Genomic DNA, 17,500 nt, shown 5'->3' with positions numbered 1-17,500 from the left:
ACGTCATGAAGTGGTAGAGAAAACTACAAGTCTATATAAAGAAAAAAATAAATTCACGCCAGTCTGTAAACTGATTTTTTGTACTCTTAAGTTTGTAAAACAATGATTATTCCCTGGTGGTGTATTATCTGTAAGATTGCTTGTTCTTTCTCATAGAACTCTTTAGAATTCCCCTTGTGTGTTTTGCTTTTAAAACAGCCAAATATTATAACTGAATATCGGCTAAATACTGGTTATTAGCCATCCTAAGCCATTAGATATTAATATCGGTAACGGCCCCCCAAAAAAGGCATACTGGTCGATCCCTAAACGACAGGGAGATGGAGACGGAAAAAGAGAGCAATCTAGTGAGTTGGCTCCACACAGAAAGAGTGCATCACCATCTGCTGGACAAAAGTGGAATGTCAACCCCTCACTCTAATATTCTGTGTAGAATACAGGGACTGTGTGTCAGTGTCCGTGTGAATATCTACAATCAGGTAAAAATCCATGCGTGTGTGTGTGTGTACACTGTGTGTGTGTGTGTGTGTACACTGTGTGTGTGTGAGAGAGAGAGAGACTAACCCTGTGTATGATGCCAGCTGTATGCAGGTGTTTGATACCACACAGCATCTGATAAAGCAGGTAAGACAGACGCTCGTGGTCCAGCTCCATCTGAATCACCTGACACAGGTTAGCATCCATCAGCTCCATCACCAGATACCTGCAGAGAGGGAGGGGGTAGAGGGAGGGAGAAATAGAGAGGGAGAGAGAGAAACAAAAAGAGAAGAAATAAAATGAGTATGAGGGACTAAGTGAGCTGGAGTCAGGGGCGTAATTATAGGGGGTGCAGCAGGTGCGGTCACACCTGGGCCCGTGGCTTTTGGGGGCCCGTAGCCGTGTGCCATAGACATATTTACGGCAATCTAAATAGTCTGAAGGCGGAATATGTGCGCTGGGGGAGGGGCGTGGCGGCGGTTACAAACATGGGGTACGGGACTGTAAAATGTTTGGGAACCACTGCCTTAAACCACTGACTAGGGCCCGCCGCCTTCCTGTTGACTTGGTGGATCCTCCACCAAGTCAACAGGAAGGTAAATACAAGGTAAATTACAAGGTAAAACAGTTCGCCAAACTGTTAGGAAAGGCAAATTAGCCACAGATTAGCCAACCGAAAACCGAATTTCACCCGAAATAGCAACCGCTAGCAGACTCAAAAAACATATGCAACTAAATATTTTACCCTATTACATAAATCAAACAAATCTAAACACATGCAATACCCCCCTAATCAACTAAACTGGGCTACAGACAGCGTATGTTGTACCGAGAAGGAATGCGACAGATCCCGGGTACAGCATACAGAAACCAGAAAATTGGGCACTGTTGTGCACCCCTACAAAGCTTATGACTAAAATCTAAATAATATACTACCGGTAAATAATATTCCCATACACCTAGCCAGGCAGCCTCTCTCTCTCTCTCTCTCTCTCTCTCTCTCATATCACATTGCCAATGCTTAGAATAATAATGATAAAATGGCCATATTGCCTACTGTAAATCTACTACCCAAAGGTATCTCCTTATCTTTTTCTGAAATAAATGTCTACTAACAAAAATGTTCTCTCTCCCTTATAGCATGTTCCAATTGCTGATGGAAGTGGAAACATTGCTCCTCACCCCCACTACTCCTCATCTACGCATATGGACAGCCAAACTCTACCCACTCACTCTGTTCTTTTTCTTTCTCTCCTAATCCAGACTATCTTCGCTATGGGACCCTGCTGTAGTCTCTCCACCCGGTCTACCCGTAGAAACCCTCGGCCACTCTACCTCATACCCTATGCTAGCATTTATATACAATATACTGTATATTATTGCCACCATTAACATGTTTCTCTGTTCCTACTCCCCTTACCCCTGTAACAGTAAACCTATGAGCACAGTGTATACCCACTAAACTGGTCTTGTCTGTATCATGTATTTACCACCGGATGTCTGTATATACAGTATATTATGTACATCTACCAAATGCAGGATATGTACAACACCTGTTGTTTCCCATCCCCTTCTGCCACACAACCCTCCCCCATCCCCCCTTCCTATCTCCACCCGGCCGACCACAAGCAGATGGGTACCCCCTTATGTGCCGTGGTTCTGCTTAAGGTTCCTTCCTGACTAACAGGGAGTTTTTTCTTGCCCGTGTTGCCATTGTGCTTGCACTAAGGGGGTTCAGGCTCTGGGCTCTGTAAAGGGCCTAGAGACAATTGTATTGGTATGGCGCTATATAAATAAAATTGAATTGAATTGAATTGTGTGTGTTGGGCATGTGTGTGTCCTCAGCTCTATATGACTCCATATAAATGACTTGAGTGTGTGTGTGTTGGGCAGGTGTGTGTCCTCAGCTCTATATGACTCCATATAAATGACTTGAGTGTGTGTGTGTGTGTGTGTGTGTTGGGCATGTGTGTGTTGTTGTGGTGATTATGGCGGTTAAGTTGAGTGGTGCTGTGATTGGTCAGATTACTTACATATCTGAGAATTCCTCTAATGACTTGTGAGGAGTGAAAACATTCAGGAGCCCAATGATCTGAAAACACAAACACACACACACACACGGTCACACACACAATCCCTCCACATATGAACACGATTCAACATTTCAACAACAGACTACTCTACTCTACTCTACTACTAGTAGTGCCATAAAACCACAATAATGGTCTTACTCTACTCTACTCTACTCTACTCTACTCTACTCTACTCATTGCTAGCGCCATAAAACCACAATAATGCTTCTACTCTACTCTACTCTACTCTACTCTACTCTACTCTACTCTACTCTACTCTACTCTACTCATCTCTACTCTACTCTACTCTACTCTACTCTACTCTACTCTACTCACTGCTAGTGCCATTAAACCACAATAATGGTCTTACTCTACTTGGATGGCAAGTTTTACAGTTTTTCATATAAACACACACAGACTTATGCATGCACACACACACATACAGGCACACAGAGTCTTTGCATGCACACACACACACTCACAGCTACTCACATTTTTGTGGTTGACACACTTCATGAGCACGAGTTCTCTGTAGGCTCGCTTGGCGTGTGTTTGATTCTGGAAGGGCCGACTCAGCTTCTTAATCGCCACATTGCGCTCATCATGACTGTCATACGCAGAGCTGCGCGCAAACACACACACACACACACACACACACACACACACACAGAGAACATGAACATGTGGGCCTGTCGATGTGTGTGTGTGTGGCAGAGAGAGAGATGTGTATGTGGCAGAGAGAAAGATGTGAGTTTGTGTGTGTGTGTGTGATTGGCAGAGAGAGAGATGTTTGTGTGTGTGTGTGTGTTTGGCAGAGAGAGAGATATGTGTTTGTGTGTGTGTGTGTGTGTGTGTGTGTGTGTTTGTGGCAGAGAGAGATATGTGTGTGTGTGTGTGTGTGTGTGTGTGTGGCAGAGAGAGATATATGTGTGTGTGTGGCGCAGAGAGAGAGAACAGAGGCTTACCATACAATGCCCTGAGCACCAGAACCGATGGGCCTCAGGTTCTGATACCGCTTTAGAACACGGAATGTGGAATCACCCACATCAACGCTGTAGAACTCCTTCCTGTTCTTATTCATGATGGAATCTACACTCCCGCTGGTCTCATTAAACACTACAGGCCTCTGTAGTCCTGTGACAAAACACACACACACAATCGTGCGCACACGTAAACATTCACACAAACACACACAGTCATAAACACACACACACACACAACCGTGCACACAGGTAAACATTCACACAAACACACACAGTCATACACAGGGTTAATCTCTTGATAATTATGGAAGGCACTGTTAAGATCATAAATGACACACACATATACATTAATAACGCAAACATATAAGATTGTATGGCATGGGCTAATGTAAACTGAGCAATAGTGTCCCATAAAAAACAGGCACAAGTTAATTACATACACACACATTGAGCCAATACCATCAATCACTGCAAACTGGGATCCCACCCTATTTACATGCATATTTCATTAAACATAATAATAAAATATCATATCGTAAACCCTGAACAGACCGAGCAATCATCTAAAATGAAAACAACCCGATGCATAGCGTTCATGGAGATGAGACGACTTCTACCACATCATGTCGGGAGTGGGACCACTGCGTAAATTACGTTTGCAGCGGGGACTGCTACCTACGTCAGCGGGGCTCAAAATAGTGGCAGCTGGCGTATGCGAGAAGAAACGGTGGGTGTCGGTGGGCTGCGTGGGTCCCACAACACAACTCTTCCGTTCGATGCGCGAGATTGGCTCTGCCAGTTTCCTGCGCGTTCTTTTCGCCAAACTGGCAGGCCTGCCCTCCATCTGCGATCATTACCAAGCCTGACGGCTCGTCCGTAACCGCAGATGGTGCCTTCTATTAACCGCAAGCGGTGCTTTCTCCTCCGGCTAACCAGCGGTGCAGCAGCGGGCCGAGGCCTGATGCCGGCTTAAGAGGCTCCAGTCAACGAGCTAGTCCCGGGCAGCTGTCGGAGTCCACGAACCATACGCTTTTACAGATGCACCGCCCTTGCAAGCATTCACCTTGGCGATGTGGGCCGGGAGGTAGAGAGGGAGGCGGCGCACTTACGAAGACGCTCCATCACGTACTCTGCTAGCGCAGGTGCACCCGTCCCCATGCGGATGCGTCGCTCTCCGGTTTTTTACTGAAAGCTGAGTCACCGAATATGCGGCGGCGGCTGCTGTGGCCTACACACCACAAACACTGAACTCAGATAAACATCTCGGGATGAAAACATTTGCTTCATCACAGACCATCGACCAACCACAGCCAGGGGGCTCGTGCGGGCACGGATGCTGTACGGCTCCGGTTTAACAACAATGCACCACTTGAGATCTGACAAACGTCACGGAGCTTGTTGTTACAACCACATAACATTTTGACACAATTTCTCAATTTCTCAACGACGGCATCCATTAAGCCAAGGCAAAAATCAATCCGTATGACAAAACACCTCCCCCACGCGCAAACAATGCCGGGGTTTAGGACTGCGCGAGCCCAGCCTACCTCCAGAGAATAGAGCGGAGACTACTCCTGCTTGTCACGGAAGGATCCGGTCCTCACGAGGAAACAATAATCGTGTCTTAAGACTGTTAGTTTTCGCCGCTTCGGCTGATCGCGTCGGGGAACATGACCTCACCGCCTTCACGCGCTTCCGTCCACAGCCGGGAGATCCGAGCTCACGGCACACGATATGGGCCCTACGTCACACGCAGCCCACTCACTTCCGTGCCCCCTCCCCACCGCACCCCGCAGACATCTATCTATTCATCTTTTCACGTTGTCGAATCCGTCTCTCTCCCACAGCCGAAGTCAAATTAATTGACTTACCGCCATCAGAATGCATCAAGCCTCCGCAGGTGTCCATAGCAACATCAAGCAGACCAGCACGGTTTAGTTTAACAGTCTCCTCCTGGCAATGATGTACCTCTACACCACAGGATGAGTTCATAAAGTGGCCTTTTACACCTGCAAATAAACGTGTTTATCGATCACAGGTAAAGTCAAATATTGACAAAATTACACAATGACATAAATCAGAAATGCAATTATAGTATATAGTTAGTAGCTATATTTAGGTAACGTAATATACATTATAATAATTTATGTCATCTGATATCTTTTCCACTAGCGTTACTGTTATGCATTATACTGGTGTTACTATAGATGTAATGCATCACTAACGTATAGGCAGAAACATGTAATGATTCAATCAATTTCGCAATGGGATCAGTGAGACCTGGGGCAACTGACACTGCTTAGGCTAACGGTGCTTCCACGAAAAGGCTATTTTAATTCGCCTACACAGAGTGATAAATGTATTGTCGGGTAGGCCTATACGATATGTTTGTGGTAGAATATGGACCCCAGCTCAGTGAAAATGTGTTTCAGAACTCAGAATGAAAGAAAACATGAGCCCAAGACACTATGGGGCAGCAGGTAAAAAGAGTGTGAGAGAGAAAGAAATCGAGAGAGAGAAAGACCGTGTCTGTGTGTGTGTGTGAGAGAGAAAGAGAAATCGAGGGAGAGAGAGAGAGACTGTGTCTGTGTGAGGGGGGGGGGGGGGTGCTGCTGTGCGTCGGCGTCTATCCGCGACCCTGCAGGTCAGCGCGGCCTGGGTGGTTAGACTCCTGTCCCTTTTCCCTGCTAAAATGACGCAAGGCAGAGATCTGAACACCTGTCAAATCATTATCTATACTTGCCTTATCTAACTTTTTGCCAAGAAAGGTGCGGTGGCAGACGGCTTAAAGTCAGAAGTCTTCATCGCTCCTATTGGCGACCAGCCCCTGCTCCACGTCTCTCGTCAAACCCTCACACACTGGCTTGAGTAATCCTATTTGAGGTTTTACAGCCATGTGCTAAGAATAGTGTTAAATTAGCGGACTTGAAAGGAAAGGGCTCACTGTAACTCTCAGGTTATAACATGGCGACGCGCTGAGGACGGGTGGCGGTGTTTGTGTACAGAAGAAAGCGCGTTGTGGAGACGGTGCTTGGTGACAGAGCGTCTGATCGGGCGGACAACGTTGAAGCCAGGACCAATACGAAGTTTTAGGGAAATACCCACTCTCTGCAAATAGCGGATGATAGAAGGTAAAGATACCTTCCAGTGATGTTTAAAATAGCGTTCTTAGAGAAGAGATTATTTGTCTGTTATCCCCGTGGCGTTCACCACTGCGTTGCTCTGATAGAGGTGCAAATGCGTTTCCCATAGTGTGTTTCCATGTGTGTGTGTGTGTGTGTGTGTGTGTGTGTGTGTGTGCTAGTAGGGTGATATCTGTGGCCATGTTGTGGTGTGATTTAGAGGGGAGAATGAGAAGGTTTAGGAAGCTCGTCAGAGTTGACATTGAATTTACTGAGGACTCTTCTGCTGCTGCTCTCCCAGACACACACACACACACACACACACACACACACACACACACACACACACATACACACAGTTCAGTTCTTAGCTAAGAACCACTAAGCTCAGCTGTACCAGTCTGTGTGCTCTAGTTCTGACATCTTGGGTTGTCCTGTTGATGGTTGTTTGATCCATTTTACTGTTCTTATCCTGCAGATAGTTTAGGGGCCTGGGTGTCCGGTGTGTGTTTGTTTCTGGAGATAGTTACCTTGGTTGTGCTGTGGGAGGTTCTCTGTGTGTTTACCCACATCTGTGACCTCCACATCTTGAATCCACAGGTGCTCAGGACACACACCTGCCCAACACACACACACACACACACGCACACACACACACACACACACACACACCCTGATCCCCGGAGACGATATATATATATACAACCATATATATCTGGACTCGCACAATGATTATCTACAGCCTCAGCTCACAGACACAACACTATACACACACACCGTTTAGAATCACACACACAGCACAGTCTCAGATCACAGGCATAGCACAGAGTTACACACTCTCAACACATAACCACACACACATAACCACACACACACACACACACAGCAAATCATCTCTCTCACTCACAACACAGAATTACACACACAGCACAGAATCTCACAAACACAAACAAACAAACAGCAGAGTATCAAACATTCACACTCACTCACACACACACACACACACACACACACACACACACACACACATAAACTCAGTCATAAAACAGTCAGAGCACAGACACACACACACAGCATAGAATACATATGATCACACACACACTCACAAACATAGCATAGAATACATATGATCACACCCACACACAGCATAGAATACATATGATCACACACACACTCACACATACAGCATAGAATACATATGATCACACACACACAAACAGCATAGAATACATATGATCACACACACACTCACACATACAGCATAGAATACATATGATCACAAACACACAAGCACATACAGCATAGAATACATATGATCTCTCTCACACACACACACACACACACACACACACACACACACACACACACACACATACAGCATAGAATACATATTAGAATACATATAGAATACATTAAGCGCCTAGAGACAATTGTATTGTTATGGCGCTATATAAATAAAATTGAATTGAATTGAATTGAATAGGATCACACACAAGCACACACCCACACACACACACACACACACACAGCATAGAGTACATATGATCACACGGCACTGAGTTTAAGCACAGCATCTTAGCTCCTCCTCCTCCTCCTCCTGCTCCTCTTCATCATCTGCTCTTCCTCCGGTCCTTCCACCTCCTCCTCTTCCTCTTCTGCTCCTCCTCCTGCTTTTCCTCTTCTTCCTCCTCCTCCTCACGTTGCTATTCTGCTCCTTCTTCTGCTCCTTCTCCTCCTCCTCCTCCTCCTCTGCTCCTCCTTCTGCCTTTCTCCTTTTCTTCCTCCTCCTCCTCTTCCTCCTCCTCCTCTGCTCCTCCTCTTCCTCCTCCTCTGCTACTCCTCTGCTCCTCCTCTTCCTCTTCCTCTGCTCCTTCTCCTGCTCCTGCTCTTCCTGCTTCTGGGACTCTCCCTGCAGGGGGATTATCTGTAGTGGGCGGGACAGGAAGTGAGGATGGCCGGTTACCGGGGTTACTGGGGTTAACGGGGTTACCGGGGTGGGTGGAATCCTATATTAACCTAAAGAGCTGACCCTCTGTCACTCTCTCATATGTGTGAGGGTGTGTGTTTGGTCTGCTGAGTGTAAGCTGTGTTGTGGAGTTCAGCCGTGTGTTTTAAGGGGCAATTATAGAGTTTTACTCTGAGATGAAGAGCTAACAGCTAACAGACATATGCTGCACCAACAACAGCACAGTTTGTACTGATAAAAGCTTGCTAGCTAACTAACATAAGTCAGAGATGTACTGTATGTGGCGACGTTGTGCTGTGTAAGCTGTTCCTATGTTTTCAGACAAGCCTGGGAGGCCATACACACACCTACACACAGGACCGAATTGCACACACACACACACACACACACACACACACACACACACACACACACACACACACACACACACACACACATACACACACACACAGACACACACACACACACAAACAGGACAGAATTACACACACACACTCACACACACACACACGCCTGGGTGGTCATAAACCATCAAAATGATTTTGAAACTGTGATGATCATATGTGGGAAGACAAACATTCCTGATCAAACTATAAACACCTACATAATGTGGCTTTAACCAGGCAGCCGGGCATTCCCTTTAAAAGAGGTTATTGACGTTTACATAAGGGAGCCTGGCTTCCCCTTTAAGGGTGAGCTGCCTTACATAACAGCAGCTACAAGTGTGATGTGTGTTTCGATAGGAGAAGGTGTGTGTGTTTCAATAGGAGAAGGTGTGTGTGTTTTGATAGCAGCAGGTGTGTATTTTAAATCCGTGGAGGTGAGATATGTGTGTTACAGTAATCAGGTGTGTGTTTATATAAGAGCGAGTGTTGTGCGAATGTGTGTGTGTGTGTGTGTGTGTGTGTGTGTGTGTGTGTGTGTGTGTGTGTGTGTGTGTGTGTGTGTGTGTGTGTGTGTGTGTGTGTGATGGATGTTTCAATAAGAGCACGTGTGTGTGTCATGGGTGTTTAAATAAGAGTGTGTGTGTGATGAGCATTACAGTTTTTCTTGATTGCTTAAGCACGATTTTGATGGTTTTGTTTTGTTTTTCAAAACACTACACACAATTAGCACAACCACACACCTAATTAGCAAAACACCTCAGATCCTTTGCAAAATGAAACACTCTTGTAAAAACTATACACTAATTTATCAAAACCATATTTTGTTACCATATGAAACACACACGTTGCATATGACTTAATTATGTTTGTACCAGGTACACACTGCTGTTGCAAACCTAAAACACTTTTAGCAATTCTATGTCTCAGTGATTAGAGTAGTGTAAGTGAAGTACACAGAGAAAGTGCAAATATACAATAAATTCACCAAGCACTACACAAGACCAATGCTGCAGACTGATGAAAATATAATTTGTTTCTCTCCATATACCCGAATCAGTCAACATGTCAACATGGAGAATCACAACAAAACATGTCCCAGTTTTCATGCTACTACAGTAGTGTGCATAACACTGTAAGCTCAGCAAATATCAGACAAACGTAAAATTCTGTATCCAGTACATATTACAATTACAGTAAAAAAAGGAAAGAAAAAAAAGATCTGAAAAAACTGAAAATACAGATAAAGTTGTTTCATTTAAACCTGATGTCTTTTCAGATTGCGTGCCAGTGTTGACTGAGAGACCTGATGGACATTATTGAAAATGGCATGGTCACCGATAATGCTGGCTTGAATTTCTCTGAGCCTGATAGCATGTTTATGATCTCTCTCTCTCTTGTTCTTGTGTGAATATGGGCCCCCTTCCTCCTTCCAAATGAATTTGATACATTTGGTCCTCTTCTTCTTTGAGCACGATTCCTCCTGCTTCAGGTCTTCCTCTTCCTCTACCTCCACCTCGACCTCGGCCTCTGGCACGGCCTCTGCCTCTTCCTCTTCCTCCTTCTCCTCCTCCGTGGATTCCCCATCTCATCCTCACTCTTCTTCTTCTGACTCCTTCCATTTTGGTTGAACACAAGTTAACTCACCTGCTGCATTTCTATAGTGCTTAAACCTGTTTGGTGTGTCTACAATTACAGTTTTTCTCGATTGCTTTGGCACATTTTTCCATTCACTGTTTACTTTTTCAAAACAGCTCACACACAGCCCTTAACAGAAGATGAAATGACCAAAACACTATATGATGTTTGCAGAATGACACCACACACCCATCAAAATCAAACATTTCCATCAAAACCTACAATTTTGCTCAATTGAAAATGTATGTTTTCTCATTCATTTAACAATGGATAACAAAATTCAAACTACAGCTATCAATATCAACCTCTGAAACCATCACTTCAACTTTTGTGCAACACCCTCACAGTATTGACTATTTTACCACTGACAACATACTACAATTTGGGTTTTGTACTGAGCACTCTAAATAATCTAACTCTAACTAACTGTCAGAAAGTATTTGAAATCTGAAAATTTGTATGCAGGAAAATATTGTAGTTCTGTTTTTGTATTCTAAACTACAGTAAGACCTGTCAATATTTGTTCTACTGTGTACAAAATGGCAAAGATTCTAACACAAAAATATTTATTGCAGTCCTTTTTCCACATTAGATTAGATACTGTAAGAAGTCAAAATGAAGGGCTTCAATATACAGTAAAAAGGTCAAATCTGTTCTGCAGTGAACATTCTCCCCCTGCCACCAGTGTGGGCCAGTGTGTTGATTCTGTGAAACTACAGTACTGCATTGTATTGTGGCAACACACTTTACAAAAGTATAGAAATGGTTGTTGCAAAGAGTGCAAATACAGTGAAACACAGTACAGTAAATTGACTGTAAAGGCCAGCTAAGTGTCATTGTCATTGCCAAAAGTACAAACAATTGATGCCACAGTATGACGGCTCAGGTTTGGCTGAACCCTTTGGCCAGCCTCTCTCATGGAGAGGTGATGATTGACTACGTGATCAATGACTGTTGCCCTAATTTCATTAGAGCATCTTAAACGAATGCCACGTCCCCTGACAGGGGCGCCTCTATCTCTACCACGGCCTCTTCCTTGTCCTCGTCCTTGTCCTTGCTGAGGTTGTTGGTGGTGGCCTCCTTGATCCATGCTTGGTATCAAAATCAATCTATTGACCTTTTTTAGAGGTTGAGAACTACTTGATTAGTTGTGCACAGAGAGTTCACACAGGTGCTGACGATATTTAGAATATAGAGAACAGTTTCAGTAGCTACTAGGTGTCTGCAATGTGTTGACATGGTTATTCAATTAGGTTTCGTGTCTTTCTCTGAGAAGTGTGTTAACAGTTTTGAAAAGTGTGTTAAAATTTGTGTGAAAGCAATGAGAAATAGTTAACCCATTCGCCAGAGAAGACTCTTGCTGTGCAAAGAAGATGTAAGAATTAGATTAAGTTGACCCATGATTCGCTAAATGTGTAAAAGCAATCGAGAAAAACTGTAAGCAATCATGTGTTTGCGAACTTGATGGCTGTGTTTAACCAATGGCTCATAGGTGTGGTCATTTGACAGTCAGTGTTTTGAAATTGCAAGGACGTGACATTATGATATACTTCTGTGTCTAATGTATACAAGTTTGTTTAGTGTTTTGCAAATCACTGTGTGTATTGTTTTGCAAAAAGTGTGAGCTGACATTGTGCTTTCAGTGGTGCAAATCTGGGCCGATGTTTTGCTCCTTGACTGTAAGGTTAGATCATTTTGTAATACTTTTGATTTTAGTGTTTATCCAATCGTAAAAAAATGTAAGCACTATAGAATTGCAGCAGGTGAGTTCATCTGTATTCAACCAAAATGGAAGGAGTCAGAAGAAAAAGAGTGAGGGTGAGAGGGGGAATTCATAGAGAAGGAGGAAGAGGAAGAGGCGGAGGCCATGCCAGAGGCCGAGGTGGAGGTGGAGGTAGAGGTAGAGGAAGAGGAAGACCTGCAGCAGGAGGAAAACGTGCTCAAAGAAGAAGCTTGAAAGGAGGAAGGGGGCCCATATTCACGCAAGAACAAGAGAGAGAGATCATAAACATGGTTTTGGCCAATAATGCTATCAGGCTCAGAGAAATTCAATCCAACATTATCGGTGACCATGCCATTTTCAATAATGTCCATCAGGTCACTCAGTCTACACTGGCACACATCCTAAAAAGACATCAGGTTGAAATGAAACAACTTTATCTGTACTGTATTTTCAGTTTATTTTTCTCTTTTTTTTTTACTGGAATTGTAACCTGTACTGGATACAGAATATTACGTTTGTATGATATTTGCTGAGCTTACAGTGTTATGCACACTACTGTAGTAGCATGAAAACTGGGACATGTTTTGTTGTGATTCTCCATGTTGACATGTTGACTGATTTGGATATATGGAGAGAAATAAATTATATTTTCATCAGTCTGCAGCATGGGTCTTGAATTTATTGTATATTGGCACTTTCAAAGTGTTTTAGGTTTGCAACAGCAGTGTGTAACTGGTACAAACAGAATTAAGTCATATTCAACGTGTGTGTTTCATATGGTAACAAAATATGGTTTTGATAAATTAGTGTATAGTTTTTTACAAGAGTGTTTCATTTTGCAAAGGATCTGCGGTGTTTTGCTAATTGGGTGTGTGGTTGTGCTAATTGTGTGTAGTGTTTTGAAAAACAAAACCATCAAAATCGTGCTTAAACAATCGAGAAAAACTGTAACCCCCTAACATGACTCAGCATTATTAACGCTCATAATTCAATATTAACATGCATCATTCACAGGGTCAGCTCTCAATAATGTTAATAGACACATAACTCAATATTAACATGCATCATTAACAGGGTCAGCTCTTCGTGATATTTACAGACTCATGACTCAGCAGCATCAACACCATGACCTAACATGATTAGCACTCATGGCTTACAGTTTTTCACAATTGCTAACACACGTTTTTCAAAACAATAACGGCTTTCTCAAAACAGAACACAGAAAACTGAAAACCTCTCACACAAAGAGCTAAACCTGACACTCCCTTTGCAAGATGACTCTTTGCCATCAAATCTCTTAACTGTTCACAAAATGGAACTCGTGTTTTCATTTGGTACACACAGCCATTTTTTCAAAAGACACACACATACATTCATTGAGTACACACAACTAAGCATTTGCTGCACACTACCAAGCATTTACAGCACACAGAAGGGCAAAATTGAAAACACAATCATCGAAATGGAACACACCATACGAATGACAATGACTCTGGAGAATGAGCCATTTCTCCTTTTGTAAAATGTCTCAGTGTAGGCCTACAAAAGGTTTATTCTGGCACACAGAGACAACAGTACAATACTGTAAACCGGCCTGCTCAATGATGGCAGCAACTGTGAAGCGGCTGAGGTTAGGTTGGACCCTCTGGCCAGCCTCCCTCATGCTCAACCCATGGTTGAGAACATGGTCTACAAGAGTTGCCCGGATTTCATTTGAGATCACCATTCTCCTTCTTCTCCTCTCCCTTGTCCTCATCCTCCTCCTCTGCCTCCTCTTCCTCTCCCTCCTCCTTCTTGTCCTCCTCTTCCTCCTCCTTTTACTTCTCTCTGTCCTCTGCCTCCTCTGCCTCCTCTTCCTCTCCCTCCTCCTTCTTGTCCTCCTCTTCCTCCTCCTCCCCCTCCTCTGCCTCCTCTTCCTCCTCCTCCTCCTCTCACTCTTACCCCTCTCCTTCTCTGGTTGTCGTTATCTGCCACGTTCTCCATTGCTCATCAAACAAAACAGAGGCTCAAGGCACTTTTATGCTGCAGTCCTGATTGCAAATTGCTCAACAGACCTGAATGTTTAGAGATTTGACTATTTGTGTGTTGTAGGTTGATGCTTTGAGATTTTACTTGAGAAGTGTGTGCAACAACCGAACATTGTGGGTTGTGTTTTGACAAGGTGATGTGTAATTGACATCAGAGTGTTAACAAAGAAAATCAGAGTCTAATGCAGATAAGGCAGTGTTAAGTAGTGCCAAATTGGGTCGAGCGATTGGTACATGAAGTGAAGGTTGTGCAAATTGTGCCGAATTTTCGCTTTTTGGGTGTTAACAACTGTGAAAAACTGTAAACACATTAGAAACAGCATCAGCTCTCAGTAATGTTACAGATTTTATGTGCTTATAGTGGTGCAAATCTGAGCCGTTGTTTTGCTCCTTGAGTAAAGGTTTTGATAATTGTGTAATACTTTTGATTTTAGTGTTTATCCATTCGTAAAAAACTGTAATAGACACATAACTCAGTATTATGATTACCACTATGATTACCACATGACCCCGCATTATGATGACCACTCAGTAATATTAACAGACACATGACTCCCCGTAAAGGTCCAGATCTCTCTTACTCGTGTGTGTATGTGTATTGTGTGTATGTGTGTGCGCTTATGTCTGCGTTTATGTTTGTGCATGTAGGTGTGTGTGTATGCATAAGTATGTGTGTGTGTTTCTATGTTGAATAATGCCTTCTGTCTCTGATGTGTGTATGTGTGTGTGTGTATGTGTGTGTGTGTGTGTGTGTGTGTGTGTGTTTCTATGTTAAATAATGCCTTCTGTCTCTGATGTGTGTATGTGTGTGTGTGTGTGTGTGTGTGTGTGTGTGTGTGTATGTGTTTCTATGTTGAATAATGCCTTCTGTCTCTTCTGTGTGTCAGAGGATGAGCAGCACCTTTGTGACTCTGGCGGAGGTGCTGGAGGCCAGGGGGGGTCCTCTGGGGGAGGAGGAGATCTGGAGTCTCCTACTGGGCACCGCCGAGGCCATGGTGGACCTCAGCTATAAAGGTGAACACACACACACACACACACACACACACACACACAGAGACACATGCACATGCACACACACATACACACAGACGTGCACATATACACACACAAACACACACACTTATACACACATACACCCCCACACACACACACACATATACAGTGGGGAAAATAAGTATTTGAACCCCTGCCGATTTCGCAAGTTTGGCCACTTGCAAAGAAATGTGTGATCTATAATTGTAATAGTAGGTGTATTTTAACAGTGAGAAACAGAATATCCCCAAAAAAATCCAGAAAACTTTTCTTGTAGTTGGTCACCAGGTTTACACTTATTGAAGGCTGCGTTTTCAATGGGAGGGAATGAGGGAATGAGGTTCAAGCCCAATATTCCACATTACATGGCCCTATCCATAATCCCCTCGATGCAGTGGAGTCGTCCTGTACCCTTGGCAGAGAAACAGCCCCAAAAGATAATGTTTCCACCTCCATGCTTGACGGTGGGGATGGTGTCATATTCAGCATTCTTCCCCCTCCAAACGCGGCAAGTCCAGTTGATGCCAAAGAGCTTGATTTTGGTCTCATCTGACCACATCCTGTCTCCCAATCCTCCTTAGAATCATTCAAGTGTTCATTGGCAAACTTCAGACGGCCCTGTACATGTGCTTCCTTGAGCAGGGGGACCTTGCGAGTTCTGCAGTACTTCAAACCATTACGGCGTAGTGTGTTGCCAATGGTTTTCTTGGTGACTGTGGTCCCAGCTGCCTTTAGATCTTTCACAAGCTCTCCCTGTGTAGTTCTGGGGTTATTCTGCACCTTTCGGATGATCACCGATACCGCACGAGGGGATAACTTGCATGGAGCCCCAGACCTAGACCGATGGACAGTTGTTTGGTGTTGCTTCCATTTACGAATAATCGCACCAATAGTTGTCTGCTTCTCACCAAGCTGCTTGCCGATGGTTTTGTAACCCATTCCAGCCTTGTGCAGGTCTACAATCTTATCTCTGACGTCCTTGGTCAACTCTTTGGTCTTGCCCATGGTGGTGAGGTTGAAGGTGTGAAGTATGATTCTTTGGACAGGTTTCTTTTATACACGTCACCAGTTGAGATCAGGTGTACCTTGTTAGGCCTAATGAGGACTAATCTGTGTGCTTCTTGGGCAGATAACTGGTCATTGGGAGCCAGAATTCTTGCTGTTTGCTTGGGGGTTCAAATACTTATTTTCTGCATCAAATACAAATAAAGTCATAAATGTTATAAAATGCAGTTTTCTGGATTTTTTTGTTGATATTCTATTTCTCACTGTTAAAATACACCTACCATTACAATTATAGATCACACATTTCTTTGCAAGTGGCCAAACTTGCGAAGTCGGCAGGGGTTCAAATACTTATTTTCCCCACTGTATAATGGAGATGTACTCTGGCAGGGAGATTATCACACACAGGTCGTGTCCCACGCCTCGCATTCTCCATCACATGAAGCTCCCACTCTTTCATGATGGCCTCTTCTCCGCCTGCTGCGTGCCATACTGGGACTAGACCACTGCTGCCACTGACCACACACAGACACACACAGACACACACAGACACACACACACACACACACACACACACACACACACACACACACACACACACACACACACACACACACACACTCAGCAGATGTGTGAGCAGGAAATGTGTTGTGTTGATGTTTCAGTGCATATTGTACCATGTAGGTGTGCCTTTATGGATCCTGTGTACAGCATGTTGCGCGTGTTGCCGTGGTCACCGGCCAGTTGGGAACTGTTGTGTATCCTGCCACCCTTGCTATCCTTGTGCCACTAAAATCCCCCTGCACCATGTGTGTCTTTAGGTCAGACTAACATCTGTACTATCATCACCCCTGGATCCCTGTTGCTATCGGCTACGGGGACACTGGCCTTTAAGAGCTGCAGCCAATCAGAAGAGACTTCTCCGTTCACTGCCCCCGAGATGCTGCAGGGCCGACCAATGAGCACCAAGCTGGCAGTGGAGAAGGTGAGACACACACACACACACACACACACACAGACACAGACACAGACAGAGAGAGACAAACACACACATACACACACACATGCCCAT

General features: G+C 44.1%; 2 protein-coding genes across 6 annotated transcripts in view; one reads left to right on the top strand and one right to left on the bottom strand.

The window, feature by feature from the left end:
• The window catches only part of mapk8a (mitogen-activated protein kinase 8a), an 11,009-nt gene extending 5,445 nt beyond the window's left edge, over positions 1 to 5,564 (bottom strand). For 3 of the 5 annotated variants that reach the window (XR_004164958.1, XR_004164957.1, XM_031578988.1), the window contains exons 1-5: positions 4,642 to 5,066; positions 3,515 to 3,683; positions 3,042 to 3,171; positions 2,511 to 2,569; positions 565 to 703 (exon numbers count right to left, since the gene is read on the bottom strand). Coding sequence is in view for 3 of the 5 variants with exons in the window: in XM_031578988.1 (XP_031434848.1) it covers positions 565 to 703; positions 2,511 to 2,569; positions 3,042 to 3,171; positions 3,515 to 3,683; positions 4,642 to 4,690 (546 nt within the window). In the remaining 2 variants the exon portion in view is untranslated. The other 2 variants (XM_012832243.2, XM_031578990.1) reach the window with 2 other exon arrangements.
• A 628-nt stretch (positions 5,565 to 6,192) lies between these two features.
• The window catches only part of ptpn20 (protein tyrosine phosphatase non-receptor type 20), a 35,310-nt gene continuing 24,002 nt past the window's right edge, over positions 6,193 to 17,500 (top strand). The window contains exons 1-3 of the mRNA XM_031578545.2: positions 6,193 to 6,663; positions 15,279 to 15,405; positions 17,250 to 17,413. Coding sequence (XP_031434405.1) covers positions 15,282 to 15,405; positions 17,250 to 17,413 — 288 coding nt within the window. The 5' untranslated portion in view covers positions 6,193 to 6,663; positions 15,279 to 15,281. The remainder of the gene's footprint in view (positions 6,664 to 15,278; positions 15,406 to 17,249; positions 17,414 to 17,500) is intronic.

This window comes from Clupea harengus, chromosome 13 (genome assembly GCF_900700415.2).
Source record: "Clupea harengus chromosome 13, Ch_v2.0.2, whole genome shotgun sequence".
Classification (NCBI taxonomy): Eukaryota; Metazoa; Chordata; class Actinopteri; order Clupeiformes; family Clupeidae; genus Clupea; species Clupea harengus.
The sequence above is the reverse complement of the archived record's forward strand: the minus strand, read 5'-3'. Positions and strand labels throughout refer to the sequence as shown.